Source organism: Lissotriton vulgaris, chromosome 7 (assembly GCF_964263255.1).
Source record: "Lissotriton vulgaris chromosome 7, aLisVul1.2, whole genome shotgun sequence".
NCBI lineage: Eukaryota > Metazoa > Chordata > Amphibia > Caudata > Salamandridae > Lissotriton > Lissotriton vulgaris.
Window position 1 is genome coordinate 949,080,810 of NC_141695.1, and position 18,068 is coordinate 949,098,877.

Consider the following 18,068-nt stretch of genomic DNA (forward strand, 5'->3'; position numbering starts at 1 on the left):
TATGATTCAAATGTGGGGGGGTCGAGTTCAGGGACCCCAACCAAAACAACGGTGTAAGGGGCTGCTTCTGGTGGGAGGTTTACAAACTGTAATTTTCGTTTGGTATGTGGTTTCTCTCCCTCGAGTGGGGGGTCGTGCTTAGTTTTTGTCAATGGCGTAGGATTTGATTTTGATGAAGGGGCAGGTTTAGGAGTAGCAGTATTTGGTTGCTGTGTGGGTGTCGGGGCTTTGTGTGAAACTGTGGGTTGTGGTGCATTGATACTTGCTGATTGTGTAGATTTAGGTTTTGAGTCTGATGGTTTATTGTTTGTTACAGCCTGAAGATTATTGCCTTTGACAGGTTTAAAGCCTGTACCCTCCTTTGATATTTTGGTCCCACTATTGTCAGTTTTCCTAGCGTCGGCAAGTTGCACAGTTGCCTTTTCAATACTCACTAATCTTGCTTCTATCTTAGTCAGTCTCGCCTCAAGGGGACTTAATAGAGACCTGAGCAGTGAACATATATCCTCCAAAGTGATGTCGTCTGTGGAGGTGTCTAATTGGACATTGTCAGTAGATTGTGGAAGTGGGGTTAATTTGGGTGGTCTGGAAGTGGTTGACATTCCTGATCTTTCCACCGTGGGAACAAGGGCGGTTAGTTTCCTCCCCTTACCTCTAGCTTGTTTGGATTTGGGAGTTTTGGACCTAGGTTCTTCTAAGTTTTGTGGACCTTGCTTCTTTTTTGGAATGGCCCCCTCTCTGGCTCCCTTATTGTTATCGCTATTGGGTTCTGCAGTTAAAGCTATCTCTGTGTTCTGCGATGGTATAGGCTGGGTATTTTGGGTGGTGGGTAAAACCATAAGGCTCATGTCCTCTAGATCACTTGGAACATCAATAGTGAGTTCTGGACTGGTTGTTAAGGTGTCCGTGAGGTGGCATGGTACCCGATCAGAGCTATGCGTGAAAGGCCTACCCGAACAATTTTCTGGGGTTCTGGCTAGTGCCATGGGTCCCATAGATGATCTCCTTACCCAATCTATTTCTTGTGATATTCTTCGCTCCAGGACCTGGATCTCCTCAATCAGGAGTGAGCCAGCCTTGGCAAAGTAGGTGTCAATAGGGCCTTTAACCGCTCCGGCTGCAGCAAGGGAAGATGTTTTACTTCTTGTTTCCCGTGTACACATTTCTCAAGGTGTCAGTAGTCTTGGTCGGGCAGGCGAAGAGAAGGGGCCCGGACTCGAACGGCCTCAAACGGCCCGCTCTTTGCCTGGTCTTCGCCCCGTGCTCCGACCCGTGCGCGTCCCGCGTCGCGGTTGAGCTGGGGCGGATTAAGTACACAAAGGCAGGGGGCGTGGCCGCCGGGGGAAGAGGCACCAGCTGTGTCAGCTGAGGCTGCTGGTCCTCGCAGTCCTCCGGTCGGCTCCACGCGCAATCAACGCTCAATGCCACAACCTGGGAGCGCGTTGGTTCTTCACCGACTGTGAAGCCGCTCACACCAGCAAGGCACGGAGGATATGCAAATGAGCGGCACCCGCGAAGCGGGTGTCGCGAAAGGTAGCGCTGGTCAAGGATTCAAAGAACTGCAGGTGTCTATCTCTCTCCGTGAAGGGCAACAATCCCCAGAGATGTTCGCTTGACATTATTTCGTAGTCTGGGTGTGTTGCATAGTTACATAGGACCGGACCCGTTTCTTCTGGTCTACCTAGTGGACCGAGCCTGGTGATGTGATTATTATGTTTTTGGGTGCCTTTAAACCAGAGCAGGTGCTCTTGGTATTTTAGTGGAATCTCAATCTCCTCGAAAGGAGTGTATTCATCGGGTGGTTCCTCTATTTTGTAATACTGGAAGTCTTTTGTCGTGGCATGTGCTGCTGGAAAGTGTATCCATGAATAGAATACCCCTGTCTGCCGATATTCGTGTGCCTCTATCACGAATATGACTGTACCACTTGGCGGTGTCAGCCCATTTTCTATAAGTTTTAGAGTTATAGTTCTTCTTAGATTGACCGGAATAAGTTTAGCATTTGGTTTGGTTTCATGGAGACTTGTGTCTTCCTCTAACAGTTGAGCTGCTAGTCTTAATCGCTCCCTTTCGTCGTCACTTTCTGACATTTTAACTGACTGAAGGTTTTCTGTTGCAGATCGAGTTTCAAGGAAACAAAGATTAGGTGCACAATATTTTGGAACACTGTATCCTTCAACGTTGATCAAAACCAGAAACTAATACATAGGATTCTCATTCTACTAAGTTCCGGCGGATATTAACCTTTCACCCACTCCAGACGTCTATTGGAGTTTTTACTGGAAAAGGTTTCTGTGTGAAAAAGCACAACTGAGTTACTCTATTGTCTTGCGTTAGATTACCGCCTTACCAAACGTTGGGTGCCATGCAGTGTAGGTCCTATTTTCCCAATAGGCTCTGCGCACTGGAATAACATAATCAGCACTGTAGACGTAGGACTGAGGTCATCTAGGTCTCTACTGACTATGTTAAACTTCATTTAGGTTTGCGCCAGCTAGCTCAGAGGTCACTAGAACTTTCCTGAATGAAGAGGGAGGGGGAACCTTCCCTGGCTTAGACAAGAAGGGATTCAGTTTCCGACAACCGCATAAACATGACAACTTTTTTCCCCCAGAATAGGAGTATATCTCTAGAGTCGTGTGAAAACAATAGACAAATATTTCACTCAGTCAGCAGTGCATACTTAGTTTCACCAGAATGCAGAGAAATGGAGAGACAGGCGTTTTCAATAAAAAGGTCTTATTTATTGAGCAGTCTTCCTTCTCATGCAAGAGAAATGAATTGCCACAATTGCAATACTTAAAGTAAAGTAAAGTGCGTACAGTAAAAGTAGTATTATGAAATAATACTGTAAAAGCATTGATACGGTTTCTTAGCCATATGATACTTTAAAATGGTTAAAATATATACATACATATATACATTGGCTAAAAGGCTCAACTGGTGCTTCTAACTAAGCCTACCCTGGTGTACCTGACCTAAGCCTAATACGTGGGAAGGGACAAGTAAGTAGTAGTGTTAAGTTAAGTTGGTTAATATAATTTTGCCAAGAATCTGCAACAAGAATTCTCCTAAGGGTTTAATCAGCTCCGTACCTTGGTAATAGAATGTGGGAGGTCTGGTATCTCTTTCCTCAGGACTCGATATCCCAGCAACCTGCAAGGGTAGGCTGGAAACACCGGAGCTGGATTTTCTCGGCTGGAGAAAAAGACAGCGTCTCTCTCAGTGCGTCAAACAGGAAGGGCGGCTTCCGCGGGCACTCGCATCAGCTGGGCTCTCGGGCAAGTAGATGGCCGCTCCAAAACACTGTGTGTTTGCTTAAGGCAACTGTTGGTATTTTATACCTGAAAAGGTGCCAGGTTTGACGTAAGGTTGGACATAAGACGTCACCGAGAACTAACAGTTCTTGCAGGACTTCTGAAGTTCTTGTTCAAATCAAAACAAAAGCAGGTGGGATTTTCCCGGACTGCTGGAGGCTTGGTTTGTTTAAAGAACCCGTTGTGCTTCCTAGGAGTCGATGGGAGTAGCAATGCTGTGCTTTTGACTGCATGGGCTATTACAGAATATGAATCTGATTCTTATGCCTTTGTCAGGACATTATTAATTATAACCTCACAAGGGCATAAATCGGGAATATCTAATTAGGGTCCTAGATAAGAACACGACAGGCCCAAAGACTCCAGACTATGTGGGAGTAGTAAGGAGGACTTCATTCATCTTGTCTGCATTTGTCCAAACTTATCCCAAGCACGAGGCATCTTTCTAAAAAAATCCATGAACTCCAGAGGCATAAGAACGTGTAGATCGGCAATTATGGCAACCTTAGACTCAACTGACACTCCATTGAATTGCCAACTAATAAAGTTTTTCTTAGCTCATACACATGCACTAAAATGTAACCTTGTGCCCTGCTCACAAAAAAAGAAACAGGTCAGCCAACTCTAAAGTGGAGTGTACTCCTGAATACAACATAGAACAACATTAGAACATTCAGAGGAACACTTCCCATGGACCAACAAATGCTTCCGATCCATTTTATAATAGTACATTGTGTATGTTAGACTGACTATATTTTAAAAATAATCGCACTTGAAACGGAAAGTTTTATGGTTTAGAGAAAAAAAAAGTTGGAAAACACCAAAAGTTTTTTTGTATTTTTGTCCTCATTTGCCATAACCTCCATCCACAAAAGACACGCCAACCACCACACGTGTCTGCCTTAAGGTACTTTAGTGGTCTATCCTCCTTCATGACCTTTTCCAGACACGATTTTATTTTTTTGATGATGGGCGGGAGACCAGCCTCTTAAGCGGGAAACTGAGAGACTCCAGCCAACGGTGTTCAACCTGACAGACCCGGGATTACGCACGGGGGAGGGTACTTCCCAAAGTCTTCTGGAGACTAATCGACATAATCCTCGGACCCGTGGGAAAAAAGAAAAACCCGGTCGTCCTATCTCCAGTTTACTAACAAATCCCAAAAGGACAGATTTATTTTGCTACATGATCTAGCCAAGTCAGTCTTTGAGGTTTCGTGCAATGACATTAACCAAGCTACGTGCCAGGATGATAGAATAGAAAAGAAAAGACTTTGCCTGTCCTTTTACATTTTCCTCCAATCCAAAAACTATTAGCTGAAGAGTAATGTTCAACGATATACTTAAAATCGAATCGAAGGTAACCTTTACTTCTTCCCAGAACAACTTAATGGCAGGACAATCCATAAACATATATGTGTCTGAGGCTGCCACCAGATTACACTTATTACACTTCTTCCCTGAAAGAAACTTGGAGAGCCTTAGTGGTGAGAGATAGGCCCGATGCAGAGTAAACAAATGATTGCGTCTTAACCAAGCTGGTTTCACTATTTTATAGAGGAAAGGAAAGGATCTAATCCATAGGTCCTTGCACTGGAAGGCCAACTCATTTCCCCATAGCTTGTCTGGCAAGGCGAAATCCCCGTCCGCCTCCTCCACCATGCACCAGTACCAAATTGCCACCTCTTTACCCCCTTCTCGCTTTTCTACCAATTGTTGTTCTAACTGGCTGTATTTTCCCAGTTTGGGTCCACTCCTATTTACTGCTCGTGCCCAACTGTCCAGCTGTATGTATTTAAACCTGGAGAGGGCCACACCCACCTTGTCCCTCAACACCTCCCAATCTTGTACCCTTCCGTCCACCAATAACTCTCCCCATCTAAGTATCCCTGCCTCCTTTAACGGGGTTGCTAAACTGTCCTGCATACAAGGTAGCAGCCCGGGAGAGTCCCACACCGGAGCAAAATTGGAGTAAATGTAACCCGACTTTCTTTTTGATCTGGACCCAATTTGTTATGGCGGACTGTAACGTCTATAATCTGACTTTTTTGAAGTATTTCATGTCTCCAAACTTAAATAGAAATCCATCCGATGGGATGTCTACTCCCCCTAACATAGCCCTAAACATGGACCCAAAAGATGATGGTGTAAATGAAATGGCATAATATCAACACGAAAAGGGAGAAATTGTATGAAGGGCACACAACCAAATAATTAAAAAACTAGATTTCATTTATTATGTGTATACTTATGCACATTAAAAACACTTGATAAAAAAACATAATAAAACAACAATTACACAAACAACACAGTTGAACAATAATCATATACTTATATCACAAATACATAAAAAAAGTCATGTAACGGTGGCAAACAATGTTATTCATATCACAAATACATAAAAAAGTCATGTAACGGTGGCAAACAGAAGGGGGGCTGGGGGGCGCCCGATTTTAGGCTGTACTATTGGGCAGTTGCCCTTCAATATTCTCAAGGGCTTTTAGGTGGTAGGGTCCAGAATGGTGAGAGAGAGGGCTGTGTGAACATCTATGAAGCAGCATTGGGGAAGGAGGCAGAGAATGCCCTACTAAACACAGTGGAGTATGCCTACTACAAACACACTAGGTTCAAGACCCTAAGTGCGGTATATAGAATCTGGAAGGCTGTGGGGAAAAAGCTAGGAATTGGCAGAGTCAATAGGTATTTGAGGCTGTATACAAACAATGATCTTCCTGCAGATGTCTTCAGGGATTAAGGGGATTAAGAAATTAGGGGACTTGTTGGATGTAAAAGGGGTGTTCTTACAGTTTCAGGACATTCAGACGAGATTTAAGATAACAGGTAACAATTTTTTTAAATACCTTCAAGTGAGGAGCTATTTTCATAAGAAGCAGGGTGGTCCAATAGGGTTATCACACTGTAGGATTATGGACTATCTGGAGAATAGCATACACGGCATGATTAGGCAACTGTAGGCAGAGCTCTATGTGCTAAAAACAGATGATAGAGAAAAATATGCCAATAAGTGGGTGGAACAAGTGGGGCGCACCCTGAGGGTTTACAAGCTTCATTAGACCTAGGTCGGTCTGTGCTGTGCTCGGCGACGTTACAAACCCAGCACTATAAAACAGTCTATTATTTGTACCACACACCGGCTAGAATTGCCCAGTGGGGGGAAGCACCGGAATAGCCTGCCCAAGGTGTAACTCAAATGGAGCTAATATTACACATATGTTTGCACAATGCCCACAACTCTATACATTAAAACAGGCAATCGAAGAATTTCTGGAGGGCTCCTTGGGGCTGAAGATTAAATTAACAGATGAGCTGATAATGCTAGGGGTAAGGGTAGGGGATAATACCGAATACCCAGAATTTTTGTTTATGGTCACGGCAGTCCTCAGGATTATTATTGCAAGGGCCTGGCTAGATAAGACGGCACCTACATTCCAGACATGGATAGCAAGACTTCTCTCCACATACAATATGGAGAAAGCCATCTATGATAAAAAAGGCAGAAGGGCAAGAGCATTGGGGGGTAGGATTTGGTTTCTTATGGAGCAATGGAAGAATAGGGGGAAATAGGCGTTATAATCTGTTTTTTCCCTGTTTTTTTTTTTTGTTGGTTTTTTTTTGTGTTCGACTTTTTGTTGCTCTTTCTCTCTAGTGATGGTCTTTATGTGTATGTTATATTTGTACTGTAAAAATGTATTGGATCAATTGGAAAAATGTGGGGGGGGGGGGGAATTTTATAATAAATATAAAAAAAAAAAATAACTACGTTTGTTCTCCCAAAAATGGAGAGTGGCAGAAATGACCAAGATTTCAAAAGTTTCTTGCACTCCGTGGCAACACGATCTAAGTGGGTCTGTGCCAAGTTTCCTATTTCTTGGGTGATACGTATACCCAGGTACCTCATTGATGTTGCTACTGTTAACTGTACATTAGGGACGTTTCAACACATGATCTCTGTTTTGCTGGCGTTGATGTCATAGCCAGAGAATTGCCCAAATTCCCCTGCCTTTTTGATTACTGTCGGGAAAGCTCTCTGCGGGTCGGACGTGTAGACCAAGATGTCGTCCGCATAAAGAGCAATTCGCTTCTCCCACTCACCAAATACAAAAGGGGGGATATCCGCTTCCTCTCTTAAAACTTGGGCAAACGGCTCTATGTAAAGATTAAATAAAAGAGGGGAAAGCGGGCAGCCCTGTCTGGTGCCTCTGGTGATTTTTATTGGGTCCGCTAAAATGCCATTAACTAGCAATCTAACCTGACAGAAGACCTCCCCCAACCCAAACCTTCTCATCACCTCCACCAGATAGGGCCAGTTGACCGTATCGAAGGCTTTGGTGGCGTCTAAGGTCAAGGTAGCCAATGGAAGAGAAAATGTGGTTGCAATGTCAAATGCCCCTACCAAATCTCGAGTGTGGTCAGCCAGCTGGCGTCCCTTTATAAAGCCCCTTTGATCTTGGTGGATTATCGAACCAATTACCTATTTTTCTGGATTTGGTGAAGCGCAACAGCTACCCCAGCAATGGGGCGTCCCGGCGCTGAGAGACATGCTCACACCTACTAGACGGGGGAGTAGAGAGGGCCCTAGAGAACAGGAAAGAGGTAGGTCTTGATTGCTTTGCGAAAGACTGGGAGACTGTCTATGGAACGTATGCTGATCGGGAGATCGTTGCAGAGTTTGGGTCCGAGAGCGCTAAAGGAGCGACCTCCAGTGCGACAGAGCCTAGTTCTGGGAATTTCCAGAAGAAGTTGGTTAGAGGAGCATAGATCACGGCCAGGAACATAGGGTCGGGCCAGGTTTCGCAACAGGGGGGGGCTTCCCTGTTTGACAATCTTAAAGATCGTAGTAAGAGCTTTGAATTTAACTCTGTGTTCCACCGGCAGCCAGTGGAGCTTGCGGATGGTGGCTCTGGCTGAGCATCTGCGTGGGAGACCGACCTGCGTTCTAGCCGCCGCGTTCTGGATACGTTGGAACCTAGCCGTTTCTGCTTTGTTTGCTCCCAGGAGGAGGACGTTCGCATAGTCCAGGCGTGACAAGATGGTTGCCTGGACGATTAGCTGGCGGGACTTTGAGTCAAAGAGTCCGAGTATAGGCCTGAGGTTCCTTAGGAGACCTATGCAGGTGGCTGCTACCTTTTTAGTGTGTGACTGGAAGCTGAGGTTAGCATCCATCCAGACTCCCAGATTTTTTACACAGTTTTTAGGGAGTGGAGTGGTGCCGAGGTGACCTCCCCCAATCTTAATGCCAAAATGGATGTAAAAATGTTGTAGTCATTGTTTAGAAGGGAAATCGGCCTGTAGGATCCACACTCCAAAGGATTTTTACCTAGCTTTGGAATAAGAACAATCGTACATCATTCCAAGAGTCAGGCGGATTCTCCCCTCTCAAAAGAATACCATTAAGGAGGGTAGTCAGTGCTGGAATTATGGCAGGACATAACCCTCAATATAATTCTCCGGGTAACCCGTCCGGACCCGCCACTTTCCCCTTCTTCAGATGAGCAATTGCTCTTCCCTCCTCCTCCTCTGAAATCTCCCTCTCTCGATAGACCCTTTTTGCTGTTTGCAGGGATGGTAAAGCGATGTTATTTAACCACCTATCCCAAAAAGTTTTATTCGTAGTGTCTGATTTTACAAAATGTATTGTTATGGTTTTAATTAACTGAAACAATAAACCTTTTCTACCCCTATTCTATTCAATTCTGTTCTATGTTTGTGCATTTTTCTATAGCACAAACCAGGCCGGACTGGCCATTGCGGGCACCGGGCAATCCCCCGGTGCGCCGCAAGGGTGGGGGCGGGTTTTGGACCCAGGGGGCCGTTTTTGTTACAGGGCCGTTTTTGCGGCATAGCTGCAAAAGCGGCCCTGTAACAAAATCGGCCGAAAACAGGCCCCGCCAAAGAGCTTGGTCGCACCCCCAGGGGGGGCAGCCGAGCACTTTGCCAGGGCCGGTTTTGGTTCTCAGTCCGGCCCTGGAACAAACTCGTTCCAAAGGTAGTGGAGCTCTTCACATCAACTGCATAAGGAAGGTGCATTGGATAGACTGAGCGATTTGTCTAGAATCACAGGATGTAGAGCGGACAACAGACTCGAACCCAGGATCCCATTGCCTCACCAAATTCGGCAGCTCTGGCCCTCGTCGTGGGTAGCAGAAGGGGAGTTGGTAGGCCGAGCCTATATGAAAGTTCGGTTCATTATGGGCGCGAATCTCAAAGAGGATTTCGAGCTGAGCCACAGCTAGGCATCAGGCGCGACCTTAGCCTTTAAGAACACGCATTGACAATTCAAAGAAGAAATCGGAATGCCGACGTACTAGTTCGTGGAATTAACCGAGATGTGCGTTTTCCTTTTCGGTGCCGGTTAGATTTCACTGGCAAAAAAAAAGAACGATTATGAAATACAAATATTTATAGTGTGTCATTTTTGCAATATGTGCATTTTCTTTAAATTTGGACAAGTTAGAGATGTCAAACATACCTCACAATTAAACGTAATGTAAATTGATACTTGTATAGTGCACTACTGTACGAATACCTGCTGTGGACTCCTGGGCACCCCCAAGGTGGAGGCCAGGCATCCTCAGCGTTGTGGGGGCCGTTGTGGAGACTAAGCAAGCTATTGCCCAGAGTTGCAGAGTGGGACTCCATGATTGGAACAGGCACCGAGGTGAGAATTCTCAAGTCGGTGGAATTTTGAGCCCAAGACCCGCCGAGGCGGGGAATTGAACCTTGGTCCCGGGCCAGACCTCTGCATCAGGGTCTGCCGCTCTAACCATTGTGCCACACTTCCATTGTCTGGCTTCTTGCTGACCATAGCTATTGTGATACATTCTAAACAAACGCCTATGTATGTTGTAAACCAACTCATTTTCAAGCTGGCTATTTCACAATAGAAAAGGCCCCGCTATCTTCATCAAACCGCATTGAAGTGCAACCACACCCTGCCTTCTTCCCGTAGGTCTATCTTGCTCTCCCCAGCGGTGGGCGTGTCTGTGAAAACAGACTAACGGCAACATAACATTCGTTGAAGAATCACCAATAGCGATTCGGGGTGCGGTTTAAATGCCCCGGGCTGGCTGTTCTATGCTTAGTGTTGAACGTGTAAGGTTCGATTGAAAAGCGTGAGTAATGTTCTATTTGTTTTGTTTTCTAATTCTCGCTATAAGCAGTTTGTTATGTGGTGTTAGGCTTGACACTTTTGAAAGCTGTTTGAAGCGTTTTTGTTGGGTTTAAAGTCGGTGTTTAAGCGGAGTAGTAAAGTGTTTTCTACCGTCTGCTTAAATGTGTTTCTATCAATTGAACATTAGGAGCCACCAGGTGTCAAGTCTGGTGGTTGTATGAACAGTCCCTGATTTAAACGTTCGGTTTATTAGTTCATTAAACGCTTTATTTAACATTTTGGCACATGCGATTTTCTCTACCTTTTATGACGCACTGTACAAAAATACAAAGTGGAAATGGGTATGAATTTTGTCGCTCCACGGGCCATAGGCATCTTGAGTGAGTTCTCCGGGTGCATTGTTGGGTAGCTAAGAACTAGATTACAGGCCTGGAGTGAGCGTTTGGTTTGTTTCATTTAGTTAGTTTTTAGCTCAAGCCTAACGGGGTTATCCTTCCGCTACTCACTCTTAGAACCTACAAAATGATGCGATACTTTCTGTACAGCGTTGCAAAGGGGCATTTACAAAGCCAATGTGTCCCAAAGGTGAGACGACATGGCTTTGCCAGTGCTTTTCTATAGTGCAGATGCAATCCTGTAGGACGTTCGCGTGCATTACCGATAATACAGGAAAAGCAACACCTGCTTATTCGGCGTACTAGTTGTAGTGGTTAATGCGATGTGTGTGAGACTGCAGTAAGGGCACAGTATAGGATTCAAGGGAGTAGTAAATGTGTAGTTGTCATTATAATGCACATTCTAAGATCTATGGGCAGATGAAGCATACGGACAATGAGAACGACTCTATTTTCAGAAGTCTATAGGTAGAATTAATAATATGGCACGTCAAGACTATTTGGGTAGGTACAGGTAAAATGTGGTGGCGGCAGTATGAGTGACGATGAGAGCGCAATGGTTTTCCTCAATGGTGGTAAGTAAGATATACGAAAGTGCAGGTGCCTCCAGAAGATTCCATGTTAGTAACATGCCAAATGGGTTTTAAGGGGGGAGGCACAGTAACAAAACATTCTGTCCAATGTGTGTGTGTGTGACTACTTTGTCAATGATGCCACTTTTTTAGATTTCTACCATGCCGGTCTGTGGTATGCTTTTAGGACTTTAAGTTGTATTGTCAGTTAATCAGCAAGCTGATAGGGATAGCTGAACACCCTAAGTACTTTCACAGGGTCCGCATCAACTACTTTATTTTAGTTCTCAATGTTGCTGTGCATGGCTCTTGAAATAACAGAGCTGTTCCTTCTGGCTCTATTGAAATCTTTCCATGACTGGAAAGCCAGACCTGTGGGCTGTGAGACTTCAATGAGTGAAAACGTTTACTGGCTTACATGTGTTTTCACCTTAAGATAAAGCAAGTTATAGTAGAGCCCATGTCCTATGTGTAGGCCTCTGCATTTACAAAAATGTTGTCTGAACATTTATTTTGTGGTGTACATTCAGAGTAATGGCAACACAGTGTTCCCTATGAGGGTAACTATTTAGAAGCCTCACTGAGGGGGTGAGTGGCTGGTAGTGGTTAAGTATTGTAGGAAATCCACCTTTTCTGTGTTCCTTGCGGTTATATTTTTTGCCCCTGCCTTTTGCAGCAACCTTATAGTTTTTCTGGCTTTAGAGCTCTGCACTCAACCCTGCTAAGTAGTGGCAAAGTGCCTCTGCTCCCCTCTACAGCCTGGTTGAATTGGTATATTTGATTTGCCTATAATGTTTAGTAGTTAAAGTGCTCTGCGTAGAAGTTAAATGCCACTATTGGACTGCAGCATCTTTTATCAGGGTTCCTGGATTTATGCAATTTTGCAGCTGCGGCATTTTTAGCATAATTATAGATTTGCCTCATAATCCATAGTCTGTTGCATAAGCTGCAAATTTTAACCAATTTGCTTCTGGTTCAAAAGTCACTATAAACGCCACACCTGTTGCTGAGCAAGCCTTTTATTTCCACATCATTTTTTTTCAACCCTGCTGCATAATTCTATTGGTCCTACCATTTATTCAATCCACTACAGTGACCGTGTAAACGTTTCTTCAGGCCTGCCATTGTAGCCTTAATGGAACAGTGTTAAAATTGCATTTGGACCTGTCAAAATAAACCATTTTGACCGATCCAAACCTCCTATTTAAATAATTGTAACTCCCCTATGTAGGCCTTGTCACCCACAAGGCGGGATGCCTGGTATTTAAAAGTAGGACCTGCAGAAATGTTATCTTAACATTTCCTTAGTGACTAGTACCCAAAAGCATTTTTTGGTGGCACCCCAGATGTTTAAAATACTAATACTGTATCGGGAAACGGACTAGGTAGAAAATAATCAAACGCCTATTTTTAGTAGTTAAACATGCAATTAAATGATAGATTATGATAAAAATGTACCTTTAGAAAGTTATCTTTTATCTGCCTGAAGATCAGAACGTCAATTAGCATAATCTTGAACCAGCTCGCATTAGCCTTTGAATAGGTCTGAAATGCCTCCCAGGGTCAAGCCGTAGGCTGCCCTTAATGGGCAGAGAACCTATTTGAGCTTGGCGAATTGCAGGGAGACTGTGTGCCTACTTTTGACAGCTGTGTCAAGTCCACCTTGACAGGTCTGATGTGCCACTTATACTTGAAAGGGAGAGAACAGGTTGCCTAGACAATGCTTTTTATTTAATATGTCCAGTCTTTATGCTGAAGGACCCTACTTTGTCCTATCCGACATCTGTCTCTGGGTTTATTATAGATGGAGTGGCTGCCTCAAACTGTATTTTACTGTTGATGTGGATGGACACTATCATAGTACACTTCCCACATCCCCCAAGACTCTGAGCCCAAGATCAGTGTGGCTTAAGACTTAATCAATTTCAAAACGGCCAAAGTGTGGAGGGTTAGCCTTGGTAGGTTTCCCTGTTGGTTAGGGTGTTCCTAGGAGTCATACCACCCACTACCTTATACCAGGAATAAATGTGGCATCTCATGCGCACACTTAAAAATACTTCTTTACCTGTGAAAGAACAGAAGGGGACTGAAACTGCAACTGCTGTCTGTTAAGAGGAGCCATGTTTCAAACTATCATCACTAGGAGGGCGAGCCTTTTCCAATGCAATTCCTGTAGCCTGGAACAACCCACCAATGAGCCTGCGCAAGGAAACTAGTTTACTACCATTCAGGAAAAAGCTCAAAACAGTCCTTTTCCAGGAGGCATGGGGCATGTCCTAACGACCCCTTTCTCATCTTCCCAGTTCGTGTGCCCCTTCTGACAAGCGCTTAGAGACCACTGGGTGATAGCGCGCATTATAAATCTAAATTAATAATAATCTGGCCCGGTTTTCTTTTACCCAGGACAAAAGTTGACTCAAAGGGTCATAAAGATGACCTGTTCAAGCTACAAGAGAACAGTGGCAACTGGACCCTGCTGTTGGCCCCTGCATGAAACCCTGAAAGTCTGTGTACAGCTCTGCCACCAGAGATCCCATGGGGCTTTAGAAGCATACTCTTGTGGTGGTTTGTGACTTGAAGGACCAATCCACAAGATAAAATCTCTTAACCTGATTGAAGTATCCATTGAAGTCAACCTCTGTGTACCTGCATCCTGGACTTCAGTGAATATTGACTGTCATTTCTGCTTTTTTTCCCCTTTTTTGCGCCATTTCTACTTAAAACTTTTAACAATGCATATTTTGGATTCCCTTCCTATTGGAATTCTGTCATTATGGTAAAGTTGTGTGTTCAATTTTACTCTAATTTTGTTTAGTTTTTTGTTGTACAGTTCGACTTTCTTATTATTCTCCACTAACAGTTCTTCTTGTTCAGTCTCCAGCAATACTTGGGTACAAAACCTGTCCAGTGACCATCTTGTTTCTTTTGCAGGACTTGTATTTGTGTTCTAAACCAGGATAGATGGCTACTCTGATCTACGTGGACAAAGAGAATGTCTTTGCTAGTACAAATGGTGGTTCGAAGGATCGTTTGAGGCTGCCATCTGCATCCAGTAAGCTTTGTCAATTTAGTTGGTTCACTGAAATGAAAGTTTCTACTTCCTTGAGGAGTACACAACTGTAGGTATTACAACACACAAGGTGACTTCCAATTTTTTTATTTCTGGGACAGCAAGAGTAATATTATACAGTTTGCACTATGAGTGTGCACATGGCTCCAAGACTGTGGTAATTTCTGTTTGCCTCAAAGTTAAATTCCCTTTCAGACAAGTCTGAGATGGATAGCTGTGCTGCACTCCCTTCTGTAGGCCATTTGTATTATGCTGGCGCTACTGTAAATGTTGCTGCTAGACTGAGTTATAATTGCATGCATCATAGAGCTACATTAAACTTCAGTTAACATCATTTAGCTCCCACTTTCAAATGTTAAGAATATTGTTTGGTATTGTGGAGGACTGTTATTTTACCCTAGGTAGGGATGTTACCCTTCTGTATCAGATTGAATGACAGTTCATGGTGTTGAACTCCAAAACGTAACCTGCTTTTCTCTTAGCAAAGGTGTTTTCTGAGCGACCTCAAATGCAGGGACTACGACTTGGCAAGGTACTGAAGGCTTCTCCAGTAGCCAGGCAAGGTCTCGCTGACATCACTATCAACATTGGCAACGCTCCTGTTGGCACACAAACAAAAATGGCGAAGCCAAGGTTACAACAGCCTTCTGCTAAGGTATTTCAGAATCCCTCCCTCCTGTGCTTTAATCTATATTCTAGTGAGACTTCCAACTTGATACAGGCCCTCTTACTGCTGCTATGTTTGCTAGCCTTGAGGTTTGGTGGATTGGATATGTAACTAAAGGTGGGTCAAGTGGGACTCAACGTCACTTATTTGTTCACTTATGCAGTTATTAGTAACACAACTTATGTATCACTCCGGTCATAAAAAAGCAAACTGTTCCCAGACTGTGGACTGTTGTACAATATGGAGTTCACTACTCCGGCTCATTTTCTGGAGGACTCTAATAGTCAAGGAGTGCGCGTGTGATATGGACTGATCGTCAGATCTGCTAGAAAAGGGGCACATTGAGGTTGTGTTAGTACTAACACAATCTGTGATTACTGGGTTTTCACATTTACTATTCTTGCCCCAAGACTACCTGCACAGGAGCACTACTTTTAGATAACAAAGTTGCTTCACATGGTTCCTGTGCTCTCCTGGGATAGCAAAGGCCCACTTTAGTTGTGAGTTAAACTTGGGTATGGTAAGATCCATGCACTCTGGCCACACTTTTGAAAGTGGACCCTTACTTTCCTAGTAGAATAAGGCGTCTAGAACTATCTACAAAAGCCCAATTGGTGCTTGCTAGCACCTTCAACTTACAGAGCAGATTTGACGTTCAATTTGTATTGAGGTGTTTGTTTTGTGAGGTCGCTTTTTTTTTTTTTTTTTAGGGGTGGGGGGTTTAAGGAGGTGGGGCTCTATTGCTTTTGCTTTGTTGGAAGCCTATGTATTTCAGCCCCCTATTCTCCTCCTTTACTACAATGCCTTGTCCCTAGCCAGTCAATGGTTTTGCTGTGATGGGACTGCTCTAGTTCATCGCCCGTGTGACTGTTTTTAATCTTCAGTTACTGAACTCCAATTGCCATCCAAGGTAAAGTACGGGTGAAGCCTCGTACCAAAAAGTGAGGTACCTTTTACCAAATGGTACAGGGGTTAGTGCTGACTGCACTTTGCAATTGTAAGACCTCGACGAGAGGAGGAGTGTTAAAATCTTTCACAACTGGGGAAATTAATGAATAACAAATTGTTAAGAACATGTAGATGTCCTTTGAGGCCCTTGTAAAAAGTGGATACCAGATAAAACCATTATTTCCAGATACAACCAATATTTGTTGGTTTGCTGCCAGGCTGCTGTCTGAATGGATCCATCCCTGTGCTACCACTTTCTAATTGGCAATAAATAAGGGCGTTGGGGTGCATTGCAACAAAGGAGACACATCGGTTTCTGTAGTGTAGAGTTTTTTTTTTTTTTTTTTTTACCAGTGCGATTTTACTTAAACTCAATGTTTACTTTTGTAGTGATTGTAGAGTGTAGATGAGAATGCAAAACTTGATTGGGAGTTATGAACATATGGGAGCTTTTGCTACCATATTCCCCAGGCTTCATTTGAACTAGTTTAGTGTAAAAATGTGCTAACTATCTAGCACTAAACTGTGATTGTTCAAATATGGATTAACCACATGCGCGCTGCTCTTATTCTGATGGAATGCTGACTTTTTAAAAAACGCACTTTACATGACGAGCTGGGCTCGTCATCAGTGTGCGAGGAGGCTACACCATGACGAGCCCAGCTCGTCATCAGCCTCGAAGGGGTTAACGTCTCATGTGGTTGGCCACTTCATAGACAAATGATAGATTGCTTGTTCAAAGTTTAAACCTCTTTATTTTTTTCACAGAATGGAAGAAAACATTCTGAGGTGGAATATCCAGAAATTGAGAAACTCATTCCCTATAATCCACTTGGTAAGCATGTACTTCTGGCACAGTAGATTTATATGAAAGAGTGGTTTGAGTCTCTATCTGTAATCGGTAATGGGAGTCGTAGCCAGTTGAAGGCAACTGAACACAAGTAGGTCTGTGTACGTCTCCACAGCCTATCTTAACTTGTTATCTCTGTATATTGCCGTAGATTTTGAGTGTTTTGATGTTCGTGAAGAGCACAGACTGAGTCACTTGTGCTTGGCTGGTGTATCGCTCCAGACAATGGAAAGGTTTGATCGACATGTCAACCTGATGCCATCTCCTCTGAAACCCTCTTCATTCACATGGGAGTCAGGTTGGTAATATTAAGAGCCCCCTTTTCGCCATTTCAAATGCACCTTAAGCTGCTTTTGTTTAATTCTTGCCCACTAATTAAAAATTCCCTATTCCCCTTGACCAGCTGGTAATTGCTAATGTGTCAAGTAAAATGTATTATGCTGCTGTCATTTAAGGTTTATGCAAGGACTATCTCTGCATAGGGATCTTACACACTGAACCTTTGGTTTTGGAATCCTTTTTTGCATTGTACTGCAAAAGCCTTTTACGTTTTTTCAGGTTCTGCACGCTGTCACAAACTACGTATGCCACACTTAATCTTATTTCAATAACCTGCTGAGTTGCAGGCATGGCATGAAGCATTGTAGGGGTCTGGAAGTGTCTTCAGGTGACTGGAATAACGGAACGTTTTATGCCCATGGATTCTGCAAAGCTTCTGAAAACTAAATTGCTCTTTCTGCTCCATCTCTTTCAGATATCCTGCCCTTTCCTTTCTTGTATTCGCCGGCTGAAACATCTGTTGACTTGCCGCCGTTGCTGGACTATTAAAATGAAAGCAATTTGGACTTAATGGGACTGTTTATGCACTTTTACTGTATTTATATGTTTTAATAAAGGTTTTGTCACTAGCTAAGTTATTTGTATGGAATGGCGTTTAGCACCTAAACTACTCATTCATTACTTTCCAACATAAGTTGGCAGATAATTGCCACATACAAGGGTGAACTATAGATCTGTGGGGGTATATCCTCAATGAGAAGCAAGCTATGAGTAGACCTGAAGATATCCTCATTGGGGATGAGGATTAGTACTAGAATTATGGTATAGTATGGAACTTT

The 18,068-nt window shown here is 43.7% G+C and overlaps 1 protein-coding gene across 1 annotated transcript; it reads left to right on the forward strand.

Annotated features, from left to right (window-relative positions):
• The first annotated feature begins 10,412 nt into the window (after positions 1-10,412).
• On the forward strand, positions 10,413-17,858 carry LOC147702806 (securin-like). Its single transcript, XM_086928827.1, has 6 exons — positions 10,413-10,449; positions 14,347-14,467; positions 14,968-15,140; positions 16,869-16,935; positions 17,102-17,248; positions 17,705-17,858. The coding sequence occupies exons 2-6, from the start codon at positions 14,377-14,379 to the stop codon at positions 17,776-17,778; spliced, it is 552 nt and encodes a 183-aa protein (XP_086784953.1). The 5' UTR covers positions 10,413-10,449; positions 14,347-14,376; the 3' UTR covers positions 17,779-17,858.
• Positions 17,859-18,068: the final 210 nt, after the last annotated feature.

Excerpts from the sequence above, each read along its gene's own strand:
- LOC147702806 (XM_086928827.1), top strand. The coding sequence starts at position 14,377 with ATGGCTACTCTGATCTACGTGGACAAAGAGAATGTCTTTGCTAGTACA. Across the intron at positions 15,141-16,868 it reads TACAACAGCCTTCTGCTAAG|AATGGAAGAAAACATTCTGA; the intron begins GTATTTCAGAAT and ends TTTTTTTCACAG. Across the intron at positions 16,936-17,101 it reads CATTCCCTATAATCCACTTG|ATTTTGAGTGTTTTGATGTT; the intron begins GTAAGCATGTAC and ends ATATTGCCGTAG.